Here is a 12321-nt window from a genome sequence, read left to right as displayed (position 1 = left end):
TACAGTGGTTGCTATAACAATGTTTACAAAAATTTCTCCTAACTCCTATTTCTCCTAACTTCAAACTTTTAATAGCTGAAACTACAATAAGACAATTGTAATTAATGCACCTAACTTGACTTATTTTGAACATATCTTTGACTTCTCATGTTTTATTCATTCGTATGTGATGTGTTTAAATAGACATCAAGTTAATTACAAATGCCGGGCCATGTGATTGTATGAAGGATCAGCTCCATTAACAGCCCTGATTAATTGTTCTTAGTCTTAAAATGACATGTGTTATAACTTACATCTCCTTGATTGAACTCCCTTTGCACTGAACACTATAAGATCATTTATTACACTGAGTACCAAGACACAAATAACAGTACTGAGTATTTAGTAACAAGTTATTCATTTTATTTAACAACAATTACAGAAAATTACAGGCATTACAGTGGTACAGTGATCTAATTTGTTTGTTTTGAGCTTTCTATCATGTTATAATGGTCCTTCATCAAAAAATGCCTGAAGAGGTTTTAGATGTCATCCATGCATGTTTCAGTAATTTAGCATTCCCTATTCGAACCCTCCTTACGATTAGTTGTAAGCTTCTGGGCAATGCTCAGCACAAAAGCCTATGCTCTCACATGATTATTTTCTGTAAATATACAAAAACATGATCTATTCACGCTTATCGGAAGACATTTGGAAACATGTGGATGAAGACTTCCGGTGTAGTTACCGACACTGGGCATGTGATAAAATCATGGATTCAGCAGCAGAGTCTTCACAGCCTGCCAAAGCTTTCCATGGGGGACAGGACTCTAATCACAAGATGGTTGTAACTGTGGATCTGCTGAACATAGCACAGACAAATTATAATACACAAAAAAATGAAAAAAAGAAAGAATACAGTGACATCTAGATGAAGCAAACCATGCCATTTTCAGTTACTATCGCCAACAAAGCCCAAAGGAAGTCGTCATTCGCATGTTTCCAAATGTCTGTTTGTTTTGTGACGCAAGCGTGAATAGAGCCCTTTGTAGTTTGATAGCACTCTGAAGGGGGAGTGACTTAGAATGCAGAGCAAAAAGAGGGGCTCAGGGTATTAAAAGCAAAAATTTATGTTAATAATATAATAATATAATTGGGCACGACAGGATTTCCAAAACGATAAAAGGTAACATGGTTATCTGAATACGTTATGTATTTGCAGTTAATACCCTATAGCAGAAAATGTAAGATCAAAAAACAAAAGTGAGACAAAAAATAATAATTCTTACATCTTTCATTTTCAGTGTTTGGCTATAGTGAGTTCATATACATATTTACATCATACATAAAAAAATACTCTGAATGCGGGTTCAGTTTTCAGAAAAAAAACAAAACATTTGTATATGTTTTTTTTTTTCTCCAGGAGAATTAACAATACATTTTAGCTTCTAATTTTGGTAAATAATATAAAATAATTAAATAATATGCCCTACAAAAATGAGACAAGACAAGATTTTGATATAATTTTGAATAAATAAATTGTGCCATTCAGTTCATAATTTTGGCTTCACAATTGTTTTGTGTATTTAATTTTATTGTCTTACGAGCACTGCCCTTTTGCATTACCTTTTCTCAACAGGAGTTTTTCAGCCAAATCTCAGAAGATCATTTTCCTCATGTGTACAGAGTCTAGTGGCAGTTGTGTCTTGAGAGATTTTGTGGCACGAGATCTTGTCCCATCCCTAGTAATTACATTATTATAACTTAGATCTATAGCACCAACCCTTCTGACAATATAAGATTCCAATTGTTTGTAGAAATCATGGCACTTTGTGCATTCATGGAATCAGTGTGTTCAATTTTCTGTCTCAATATTACAGTTGTAGTTTAAAGATTTGCCTGTGAATTTTAAATAACTAAATATATGGAGTATTTTCGATGCTGTAGTTGAAACTGTTGTCACCATACTAATATTTCAAACTCTATTTCGATACTAATGAACAGACTTGATACTGATTTTGAAACCCAAATGATGATTTTAAAAGCTCTTTTTAGACACTATTGTAATTTTCAACACAAAATTATAATAATGTGTGTAATATACAATGTGCCCTTTCACTAGTTCTGATAAAACTCAATTATTACTGAACATGAAACTGTTCAGGATAGGTCAAATTTGATCCAGTTATATGATTTTTTAATTTATTTTTTCCTGATTAAATTTGTATCTTTATGTCAATACTAAAATTATCATTGATTACTATTTGATTTTCTATTGCTATTGATACTTTCTTACAACCATATCATGATTTTAAAAGCTCATTTTAGAAAATATTGTGATTTTCAATACAAAATAAAAGTATGTCTATTATACCACGTGATAAACCACTGGATAAAAGAAGAAAAGATCAGATATTATCCAGTTATGTTTTTTTTTCAGTATCTATATTTGCTTAAATGAGTATCTTTATTTCAGTACGAGTTTAAGCATTGATTAGTATATGATTTCCGATACTACTAACAACCCTAGAACCAAGTACAGTCATACATTTTTATTATATTCTGATGTCATTCAAAGATGGAGGACGGTCAGATAAAGAAGAACTTAACCTTCCTCTCTCTCTCTCCCTCTCGTCTGAATCGAACGGCGCCATTTTGTCTGCGTTGGTACACACAAGTCACCTTCAGTGGCTCGCCCGCTCATCTCCGCCCGCCCACACACCACACCCCCCCATTCCACTCCTCCCACCCCCACCCCTCTTCCCATCCACTTAACTTTATTACATTTGGACAGAAAGGAATTTATAACCCAACTAAGGTCAGCGGTCCCCTAATGGAATGGGCCAGTTACGCCATAGATTCATTAAAACACCGGGCAGTGGTCCCAGCCCGCATTTCCGTTCTTAAAAATCTTTTTGAGAAATTCGCCACACCTAAGCTTTTCTTGTTTTTTTTTGTATTTCTTCTGTATTTTAAAGGCGCACTATGTAACTTCTTAGGTGGAGAATCTGCTACTTGCTTGTCTCCATGGAGATGTTATTTCTTTGCCTGGAGTGTTCCACAGTAGGGCATTATCATCATTATCAACATATCTCCATTGCATTTGTTCATTACAGGTGTTTTATAGCTTAAAAATACCTTAACAATATCAGTTCTTAGCATGTTCTTCTTCATAAATCTGACCATGAACCTGTCTCCATTTGGGATACATTGATATTCATTATAATATCAAATCGTTTGGTACTGGTCACACGATTCGATACACTTGTTCAGATGATATGCACGTGTCCCTCCATGTGCTCTGTGTTGTCATTTATATTGGTCTGAAAGGGAAATGCTCCTTAGATGCAGTAAGAAAACAACTCCACAGGAACTTACAGGTGATATTATTCTAACAGAGATGGGGTTTGTCTTTCAGTCACTTTTTATTTTACATTGATAGACCCAGAAATGTCAAAGATATGAACTTTTAAATACTTTAGAATCGCTTTTGGCTTTACATCGGCTTTAATTAAATGCACTCGAATACGCATCCGCATCGTTACTCATAGGGTGACCAGACGTCCCGAAAAATTCAGGACAGTACCAAAATCTAAGCTGTTGTCCTAAATTTCGAATCCGACCCTCAATGTCCCGAAAATTACACTCAAACAGAAACTGTTGGTTGAGAGGTTGAGTCGACTGCACGCAGCCCCTGACAGCTTCTAGACGCTCTGTTCACAAGGCATACATTTGCCTTGGTCACCTCCTTCGTCATAACAGGGAAGAGCTTCTGAGTGAAGGTGTGGGCAGATAGTACGCAGCACACCACCAAATTTGGAACCGAGTGGAGAGCAGAGGAGAGACAGTGAGGTGGTGTACCAGTGAAGTGCAGGCAGGGGAGGCAGGTAAGGCAGTGCCACAACCAAGCTTTCCCCTACATTAAGGCGCATTTTTAGTGCAGACGCTTTATTAAAGCTCAATTTTTTTATTAGATAACATGATTTGTGTGTGTTTGTAAAGAAAAGCAACTTAGAACGTATCAACATTTCTGAGCCTACACTTTGCTTTCCTGAATTTCAGCCAGTTTCAGCCAATTTCAGCCAAACTGGTCACCAGTCACCCTAGCGGCTCACGAGTTATGCAGTCATTTTCTCCGACTCTGTCTCATACGTTTTAGTCAGAAAACAGTCAGTTGAGATATTTCTATGTAATGTAACATAGTTTCAGTGTCCAGAAAGAGGTTGGGAGAGCGCTGTGTGTCCGGTAAGAGCACAGGTTGTAGCAGGGCAGTGTGGGAGGAGCTACTGTCTGTCACTGCTGGAGGGGGCAGCGCGGCAGCGTGGACACGGGCATGAGGCATGTGAATGGATGTGAGAGGACTCAGGAGGAAAATAAACCATAAAATTATCAACAAAAAGGAAAAGTCAGATAGTTTAACTCCCCTAACAGTCTATATTAAGATTAAGCTATATTATAAACAATAAAACAGCCTGAGAGAAAATGATGTTCTTATTTTCACTTAATAAAAATAACAATCCTGCGCTGTAAATCATTGAACCAAATGAACTAACACTTCACATATAAACTCCAGTTGTACAGTAGTTGTGTGAGTAATGTATGTATTCTTTCATTAATATCATAGTGTTATTATATTATAGTCATTAGTAGAAAAAAATGTCATGAGATTTTTTTTTGTATGTCATAAAAGGTATCAAATTGATATTGTGACCCGTGTATCAAGATACGTATCGAATTGTGGGAAAACTATCGTTGCACCCTAGTCTCCATTGTGATTACCAAGTTTATTTCCATAGTTTGTATTAATCAGGGCAAAACAGTAGTATCTCCACAGGGACAACCAGAAAAGTGCACCTTTAAGCTGTCGAAGATCATCACTTGTTATTTACACAGTAGACTGTTATTGGTTATGCTGTAATTTTACAATGGCGATGACGTTATGGGGCAGAGAGAGGATGAATGGGACAGAGGTGAAGGAGGAAGTGGGCGGCCATGATTAAGAGACTGAGGTGTTCTGTTTTTGTGACGATAGGAGTCGCTGGTTCACTGGAAGTCCTTGATCTGAAGGGTGTATTCTGAGTTTTATGTTTGACAAAAGGTTAAGGACATGTTTCTACTGGTAGAGCTGTGGTATTTTATTTTATGTAGTAATTGGAGTGAATAGGGTACTAAAAATAATCTGCACTCAGGGTTTCAATTAGGGAAATCCCTGGCCCACTTACTTTTCACAAAGACTAAGCAATATTAGATTTGTGCTTGAGTCTGTTCATAGTATTGTTAAAAGAATCAATCGGGGATCTAATTTGAAAGTGTCAGTGCTGAAAAACAAAAATGTAAATACATATGATGAAATTGGACCAGAAATTACTTTTTTAAAAGGTGGTGTTGTAATCTTTATTGACTGTTAGTTGTTTACATTGTATAAAAAACAAGTTTACATTTTAACTATGGAATATGGTGGCACGTTGGAAAACAATTTTCAAAGGTTTATTCATAAAGTACAACCAATACAAATTTGATTCATCTCAACTAACTGATTAGAGAAATATTTTTGAGAGTAAAGTTTCTATTTCATCCTCCTGTCTGACAAAAGCTTGGGATGAACCATCACTGCTTTCAGGGGTTTCATTTGGGATTCATAGAACTGTAGTTACAAACATAACTCTCTTTTTCTGTCTTTTAGTTTCCTGCAGATGCAGATTCGACTCTTAATTTTATATGTTCTGAAACAGAAGTAGAATATTATGTTAATTTTCCATCTAGAACTTCTTCTCAGTTTACTTTAGACTAACTGTTATTGCATAAACAGTCAAAGACATTTATTATTAGTTTGTAACTGGCACCAATCATTGCAGTAATGTGTCTCCCCCTCACGTCTTTCCCCTTTTGCATTATGTATCAGGTCTGGGAGCTTTAATAGGCCTCATTTCAGAATCAGCTCCTGTTTTTATGATGATGGAGAGTGAACAAAAACAACACTGTAACCTATAAGTATAAATGCCAGCGTGTCAATTCAAGTGTTAGCTATTTCATTTTTCTGAAGCTTTTGTTGCCAAGGTTAGTTTCTCCTGTGTAACAATTTCCTGGCATTGCCCCCTAAGGCTTTTTATTTCAACCCTCTAAGCGGATTACTTAATCAATCAATGCACTTTATTTATGACAATCCAATACCCCAACAGTGTACACGCTCTAGAACCAGATAGTCTCAATTGAATTTGGGCAGTAAAGAGATTATCAAGGCTGGGATTTCTGTGCTGTGACTGCCAAATACCACATAATGCATTTTCTGTATTGTTTGGTTGTATTTTGCAGGTACCGAGCAGTATAGTAAATATTCGGGTTATGCGGAGAGTTACAAGTGGGTGGGCAGTTACAAAGATGAGACCCCGAGGTAATTGTCTATCCTCTTTTATTCATTTAAAGGGCCCATATTACTGTATTTTCTGATCTATGTTATAATGTCGTTTTATTTTGATTTGTTTCATTCACACGTGTAACACACAAATCCTGCATATTTAGGCTGAGTTCCTCTCTGAACTAAAGATAAAAAGTTGCTGTTATTTTGGAAGCTACCACTTCTTGGCATAAGGGTGGAACACGGTATTTTGATCTTTGGAGATGCAGACACCCTAATAATCCAGGGTTACTCAAAATGTGAGAATGAAACAAAACACAATTCCAGGTATGTTTTTGTGTTTTATTTATATCATAACATGGGTTAAACCTCACAAGACTACATTTTGCCAAATATAGATTTTTTGACTATGATGGGATAGCACCTGTGGTAAATATTAATCATAGTTTTACAGCAATAAAGTGGCAGTTTGTGCGAAAATCTAAGAAGAAAAATTTCAAAATTACAGTCCTAAAATGGAATACCTCTACCTGTATCAACACAGAAACTTCCATCTCCTTTTCAAAATGTATATTACACAAAATTGACTCTGTGAGCTTTAAGTTATGTTGAAATGTTACTTCCATACCCAGAGTTCTGTTTTGTTTCATTCACACATGTTTGAATAATCCTATTACTAAATCTACATCTCCCAGATTCAAAATGCTCTGTTCCACCTTGTGATCTCATGAAGCTGTAGTTTTCAAATGAACAACTACCCTTTACCTTTTGTTCTGTAGAGATTGACCATTTCATTGCAACAGAGATCAGAAAAATAGTGTAATATGGCCCCTTTAAATATAATGATGTTTTAGTGAAAAGTGTATCCAAACCTGTCATATGCACTTTAACTAAGAACACCACTGAACTGCTTGAATAACTGATCTCTCCTTTTCTTGCAGGGACGACTGGCAAAGACGGTGTACTGAGATAGTTGCCATTGATGCGTACAAATTCAGACATTTCTTAGAGCAGTTCCTTCCGGAGAAGATTACAAGAGAACTTAATAAGGTGAGAGCGATGTGTAGCGGAAACTATATCAGACATGACCTGTACTGAGTTAGAAGCAAGTGACCAGTGGACTGCTGTTTACTGGGGGCAATACAATACAGATTAAATATAGCCACTTCTTTGTTGATGATATAACTATGAGCATAAAGTGTCATTTGTGTTGCCAATTTTATACAGCTTGTTTTTAGTCTATGGAGAAGCCAGCATGTGTCCTTGAAAATATTTATTATTATTATTATAATTTTTTATAATTGGTGTTATAATTTTTTAGTGCCAATGTTATTTATTTGCACATAAACTAATCATAATTTTGGCTGCCCTCTTCTCACTTCTCACTCAGATTGGGATTACATCATTGGAAAGCTAGCATTCACAAACACAAAAACTTTACTTAGTTTTATAATGACGGATTGAATTAGTATTATTCATACAGTTCAATAGGTGTTTTGCCAAAGGACACAACGGCAGTATGCACTGGGTAAAGCTGGGATAAAAACTTCTGACGTTTGAGTGGGTGGCCAGATGATTTAACCACTGATTAAGCCACTTTCACCACTTTCAGAACTAGAAGATATGCAAATCATTAAAGGTGTACTATGTAACTTTTTGGTATGGGGTCTGTTACCTGCTTGTGTCTATGGATATGTCACTGATCTGCTTGGAATGTTCCACAGTAGGACATTAAACAGCTCTATCTTACTTTGATTGCAGATTATAAAACCATCTAGGAAAACAGGCATTCTGACTGTGAGCGGGGTTGCCACTCCACAGATCTGAACTGTAGCTCGGCTTTTTTAGTCTCCATCAAATTAGAAAGGTTTAATGCCATGCTGTGAAACATGCCATACAGAGCAATAACATCTGTGGAGAAAAGCAGGTGGTGATCCCTTCACCAGAAAAGTTACACAATGCACCTTTAAAGTAGGGCTGAATGAAATAGTGTTAACTAGAAAAGCACTCAGAGAGCGCAGACCTCCGCCAAGGACTACCCCCATTTTTTTATATAAATTGCAATAAAATCAGTCTTCTGGATCAGATCCGGATCAGCCTTTAGAATATGAAAGAGGATCCCATTGTCCATCCCTGAATTTCATGGGATTTGGTCAATAATTAACCAAGATATTGAGAAACAAAATTTTTGGCCCCATTTACCACAATGTTAACTAAAATTTCAAAGTGATCCAGAATCCAGGATTTCTTCCGGATCACCCCCAAAATGAAATCAGTTCTTCCTTTTCACATTTCCAACAAATCCTGAAAATTTCCATAACTTTTTGAGTTATGTTGCTAACAGACAAACAAACAAACAAACAAATGCTGGCAAAAACATAACCTCCTTGGCGGAGGTAAAAATTTAATCAAGATCTCATTCCAGTGACATTGTGCTATTTTGGTAAAATTGCTATAAAAATTGCCATATATTGTGATCTACAAATTTCCTCTTGAATGTTTTATGGTCAAATAAAGCCTCCTATTGGTCAGCCTCAGCAGTGCTCTGAATGACTGAGAGGTGGATTTGAAGTGTGATGTTTCCGAAGTGTAACTCTAACTTCTAGTAGAGGGACCACCACCTGCTTATCTCCATGGAAATGTTATTGCTTTTTCTGGAATGTCCTGGTTTGGCATTAAGTGTACCCATCTCACATTTACTCAATATAATAGGCTTTTATTGACCTAAAATCTTGCATTCTTCATGTGAATGGGCTCACCTCTCAACAGAGCTGACATGTAACTAGGCTTTGTGGTGTTACCTATTTCCGTAGAGATATATGAGTGTAATGCCATACTGTGGAACATTCTAGGCAATATCTCCATGCAGAGAAGCAGGTGATGGACCCTTCACCAGAAAAGTTGCACAGTGCACCTTAAAGTTACCTCTACAGGGCAATATAAATATACACTATAAGAAAGACTAAACCTTTTTCTGTATTTCAAACTCACTGGGCATCGCAAAAGGATTATTATTTGTCATCAAGAAATATATATTTTCTATTTTTCCAAACAGGGGTTCCAACAAACAAAAATATGTAAATGGACCGACTGAGTGCATGAATGGTGGCTTGAATGAGTAAACTGAATAAATAATTTCATTGCTCATACATATAAAATCCTAGCATAAGCCCAGATTGATATGAAAAGTAAGAGTTTTCTATAGTCCCTTCTGTATTGCCACTTCCAGACATGATATAGCGGCACTAATGGGAATTTAGCATCTGAAAACAGTGCTGAGTCTTCATACAAGGACAGAGGTGCCAATTTAGTGCTGTCAGGAAGTGCCCAGGCTGTTTTAATGGAGCGAGTTTTAGCGTTTAAAGCTAATTAAATTGGACAGGTACCGTATTATAGCAGAGGTCTCTTTTATATAAGACAAGATGGCCAACCTCACTTAAGCGTACTGTGGTCTGTTGATTACTAATTACAATGTTTTTGACGTGACAATGATTATATGTACTTTATTAGCTATATTGTCTAAACAGTGTGCTTGTAAACTGAAACAAAATCTGCTCGTGCATAACTATTTATTAGCAGAAATCAGGGAGTTGTCTCCAGGTCTAAAGATGTTTATAAAGTAGTCACTGATCTGTAACATGGCAGATCTCATGGCTGGAATTTTAAACATTAAAATCATGATTGCACAATATCAGAACAGTTTTGTGTTGTGATATTTTAAAGGTCCATTATTACGCAAAAAGAGCATTAAAACATGTTATACTTTCTCAAAAACATACATGGAGTTGTGTTTTGTTTCATTCACACGTTTGAGTAATCCTTTATTATTAGTCTGTCTGCATCTCTGAAGCTCAAAATGCTCTGTTCCACCTTGTGATGCCATGACATTAAACAGCTCTATCTTACACTGAGTCAATTAAAGATGGTTTTATTGCTCAAAAATACCTAGAGTAGACTAACAGGCATACTGACTGTGAGCAGGGTTGCCACTCCATAGATTTGACCTGTAACTTGGCTTTTTTGGTCCCCATGAAAATAGAATGATTTGAAACATTCTAAACAGAGCAATAACATCTCCACTGAGAAAAGGAGGTGGCAGATCAAAAAAGTTACACAATGCAAGTTTACAGCTTTTCAAGTTAACAGCTACCTTTTACCTTTTGTTCAGTAGAGATCGACAATTCCAGGGCTGAAATTATCCAAATGATTCTAATGAAGACATATGGAGTTCAAAAACACAGTGGAGCACTTCCTGTATTACCACATGATATCACAAGGTGGAACAGAGTGTTTTCTGTTTGAGAGAAGAACTCAGCCTAAATATATATCAGGGTCTTTGTGTTGAACTTTTGTGAATGAAATAAAACTCAACTCCAGGTCTATTTGTGATGAGGAAACAACATTATAACATAGATCAGAAAATAGAGTAATATGGGCCTTTAAACACAACAGAAGAATTAACACTGAGAAGGCTGTAGGGTCATTTAAATTGCCATTCAGACATTCCCTTCCATTCGCTGCATTATTTTTATGTTACGTCACTCCTGGGAACCCCCGTTTTCACCCTCTTTATTTATCATGAGGTCGATTGTCGGTGAACTAATTAAAGTACAATATTTTAGTGTCACTTTTGGGTCAATCTTTTCTTCTGCAAACATCATTAACATAGTGTGTTTCTGCTTACTTCCTGAATTCCCTCAAGGCATACTGTGGATTCTTCCGCCACAACGCCAACCGCCAGCATCTCTCCGCCATCGCTACGGGCAACTGGGGCTGTGGAGCTTTCGGAGGAGATACAAGACTAAAAGGTAACAATAGTTCAGGTTTTAGTGCAATAATGAAATGGAATACAGTACAGGCAAGTTTGATAACACTTAGCCCTTTTTTATTTGGCTGTAATTATAAAATACAGTTACATGCCGGTGAATGCTTTTTTTCTGTAATAGGATGAGGTATTACTGGAAGTTAATGGAGAGATGTGGTCTGAATCTAATTAGGACACATGTTATTAAGCACAAACTTGTAAAATATGTTGCAGTATTACATGGGCGCGCTTGCCGACTCCATCTACTTTGTTTCCAGTTGACATTCAAAATGGTCACCCCTCTCTCTCACCCCTCTCTTCATATTAACCCGCTCTACATGATCCTGGTGTTTTTATTTTAGTATTCTGTCCATAAATACCTTAGCCAGGCTGTCACCGCCTAGTGCCTCCACTCAATTTCATTTCTCTACAGTGACTAGGTCAGGAGTTAGAAAACCCTAGACAGTTTGCAAGAACCCTGGAAGTTGTAGACCACGCACTAGCCAGCAAAGAAATGGCCAGCAAAGAGCTCAAGCGCCTGTCTGGGTCTCTTTTGTGGTACAGCACAACAGTAAACAAAGCGGTCAAGATGGATGTAGATGAAGGCAGACATTCTGTGTTGGCAACGATTGCCGAGATCGAGGATTTAAAGACTGAACAAAGAGAATGTTTGCTGAATTTTATTAAGGGGAAAGACGTTATTGCACTTCTTCCTACGGGATTTTGCGCATTACATACGTCGCCACCAAATAGCAGAGATTTGGAAAAAAAAAAAAAAGTATCGCCTACCATCAAGCAAATGAATCCTAATGCTGCAAGGATGAATCAGGCTATAAATACCTATTCGTAATGTGGAACTTGGCTCCAAATTCACCCCTTTTAACTTCAAGCATCTGCACCTCTCAAAAATATATACAGTCAGTCATTTTTGCACATCAGAAATGTGCAATAATTGTCTGGGTTGCGGCTTAAGTTTCTCACAAACAGTGAATAAGCTGCACATTATAAGATTACTTTCTTTGTATTCTGTATTTATTTGTATTTCAGATCTTTTGCATATTTTCAAAACAAAAATGTGGCCATCATCTTCTAGACTATTTCATTCTCCCATCTCTTCCTCACATACTGTATAACCACCATGTTCTATTTGCGGGCTTGCAGTACCCTGACAGTTGCTAGTCTA

At 36.8% G+C, this 12321-nt stretch overlaps 1 protein-coding gene across 4 annotated transcripts in view; it reads left to right on the top strand.

The window, feature by feature from the left end:
• parga (poly (ADP-ribose) glycohydrolase a) overlaps window positions 1–12321 on the top strand; it is a 51126-nt gene that overhangs the window by 28952 nt on the left and 9853 nt on the right. For all 4 annotated transcript variants that reach the window (XM_020923698.2, XM_055162540.1, XM_055162541.1 and 1 more), the window contains exons 14-16: window positions 6292–6370; window positions 7276–7384; window positions 11037–11142. In XM_020923698.2, the coding sequence (XP_020779357.1) occupies window positions 6292–6370; window positions 7276–7384; window positions 11037–11142 (294 nt within the window). The remainder of the gene's footprint in view (window positions 1–6291; window positions 6371–7275; window positions 7385–11036; window positions 11143–12321) is intronic.

Source organism: Boleophthalmus pectinirostris, unplaced genomic scaffold (assembly GCF_026225935.1).
Source record: "Boleophthalmus pectinirostris isolate CB_2022bp ecotype Guang Dong unplaced genomic scaffold, ASM2622593v1 HiC_scaffold_5, whole genome shotgun sequence".
Taxonomy (NCBI): domain Eukaryota; kingdom Metazoa; phylum Chordata; class Actinopteri; order Gobiiformes; family Gobiidae; genus Boleophthalmus; species Boleophthalmus pectinirostris.
This window is presented reverse-complemented; position numbering and strand designations above follow the sequence as displayed.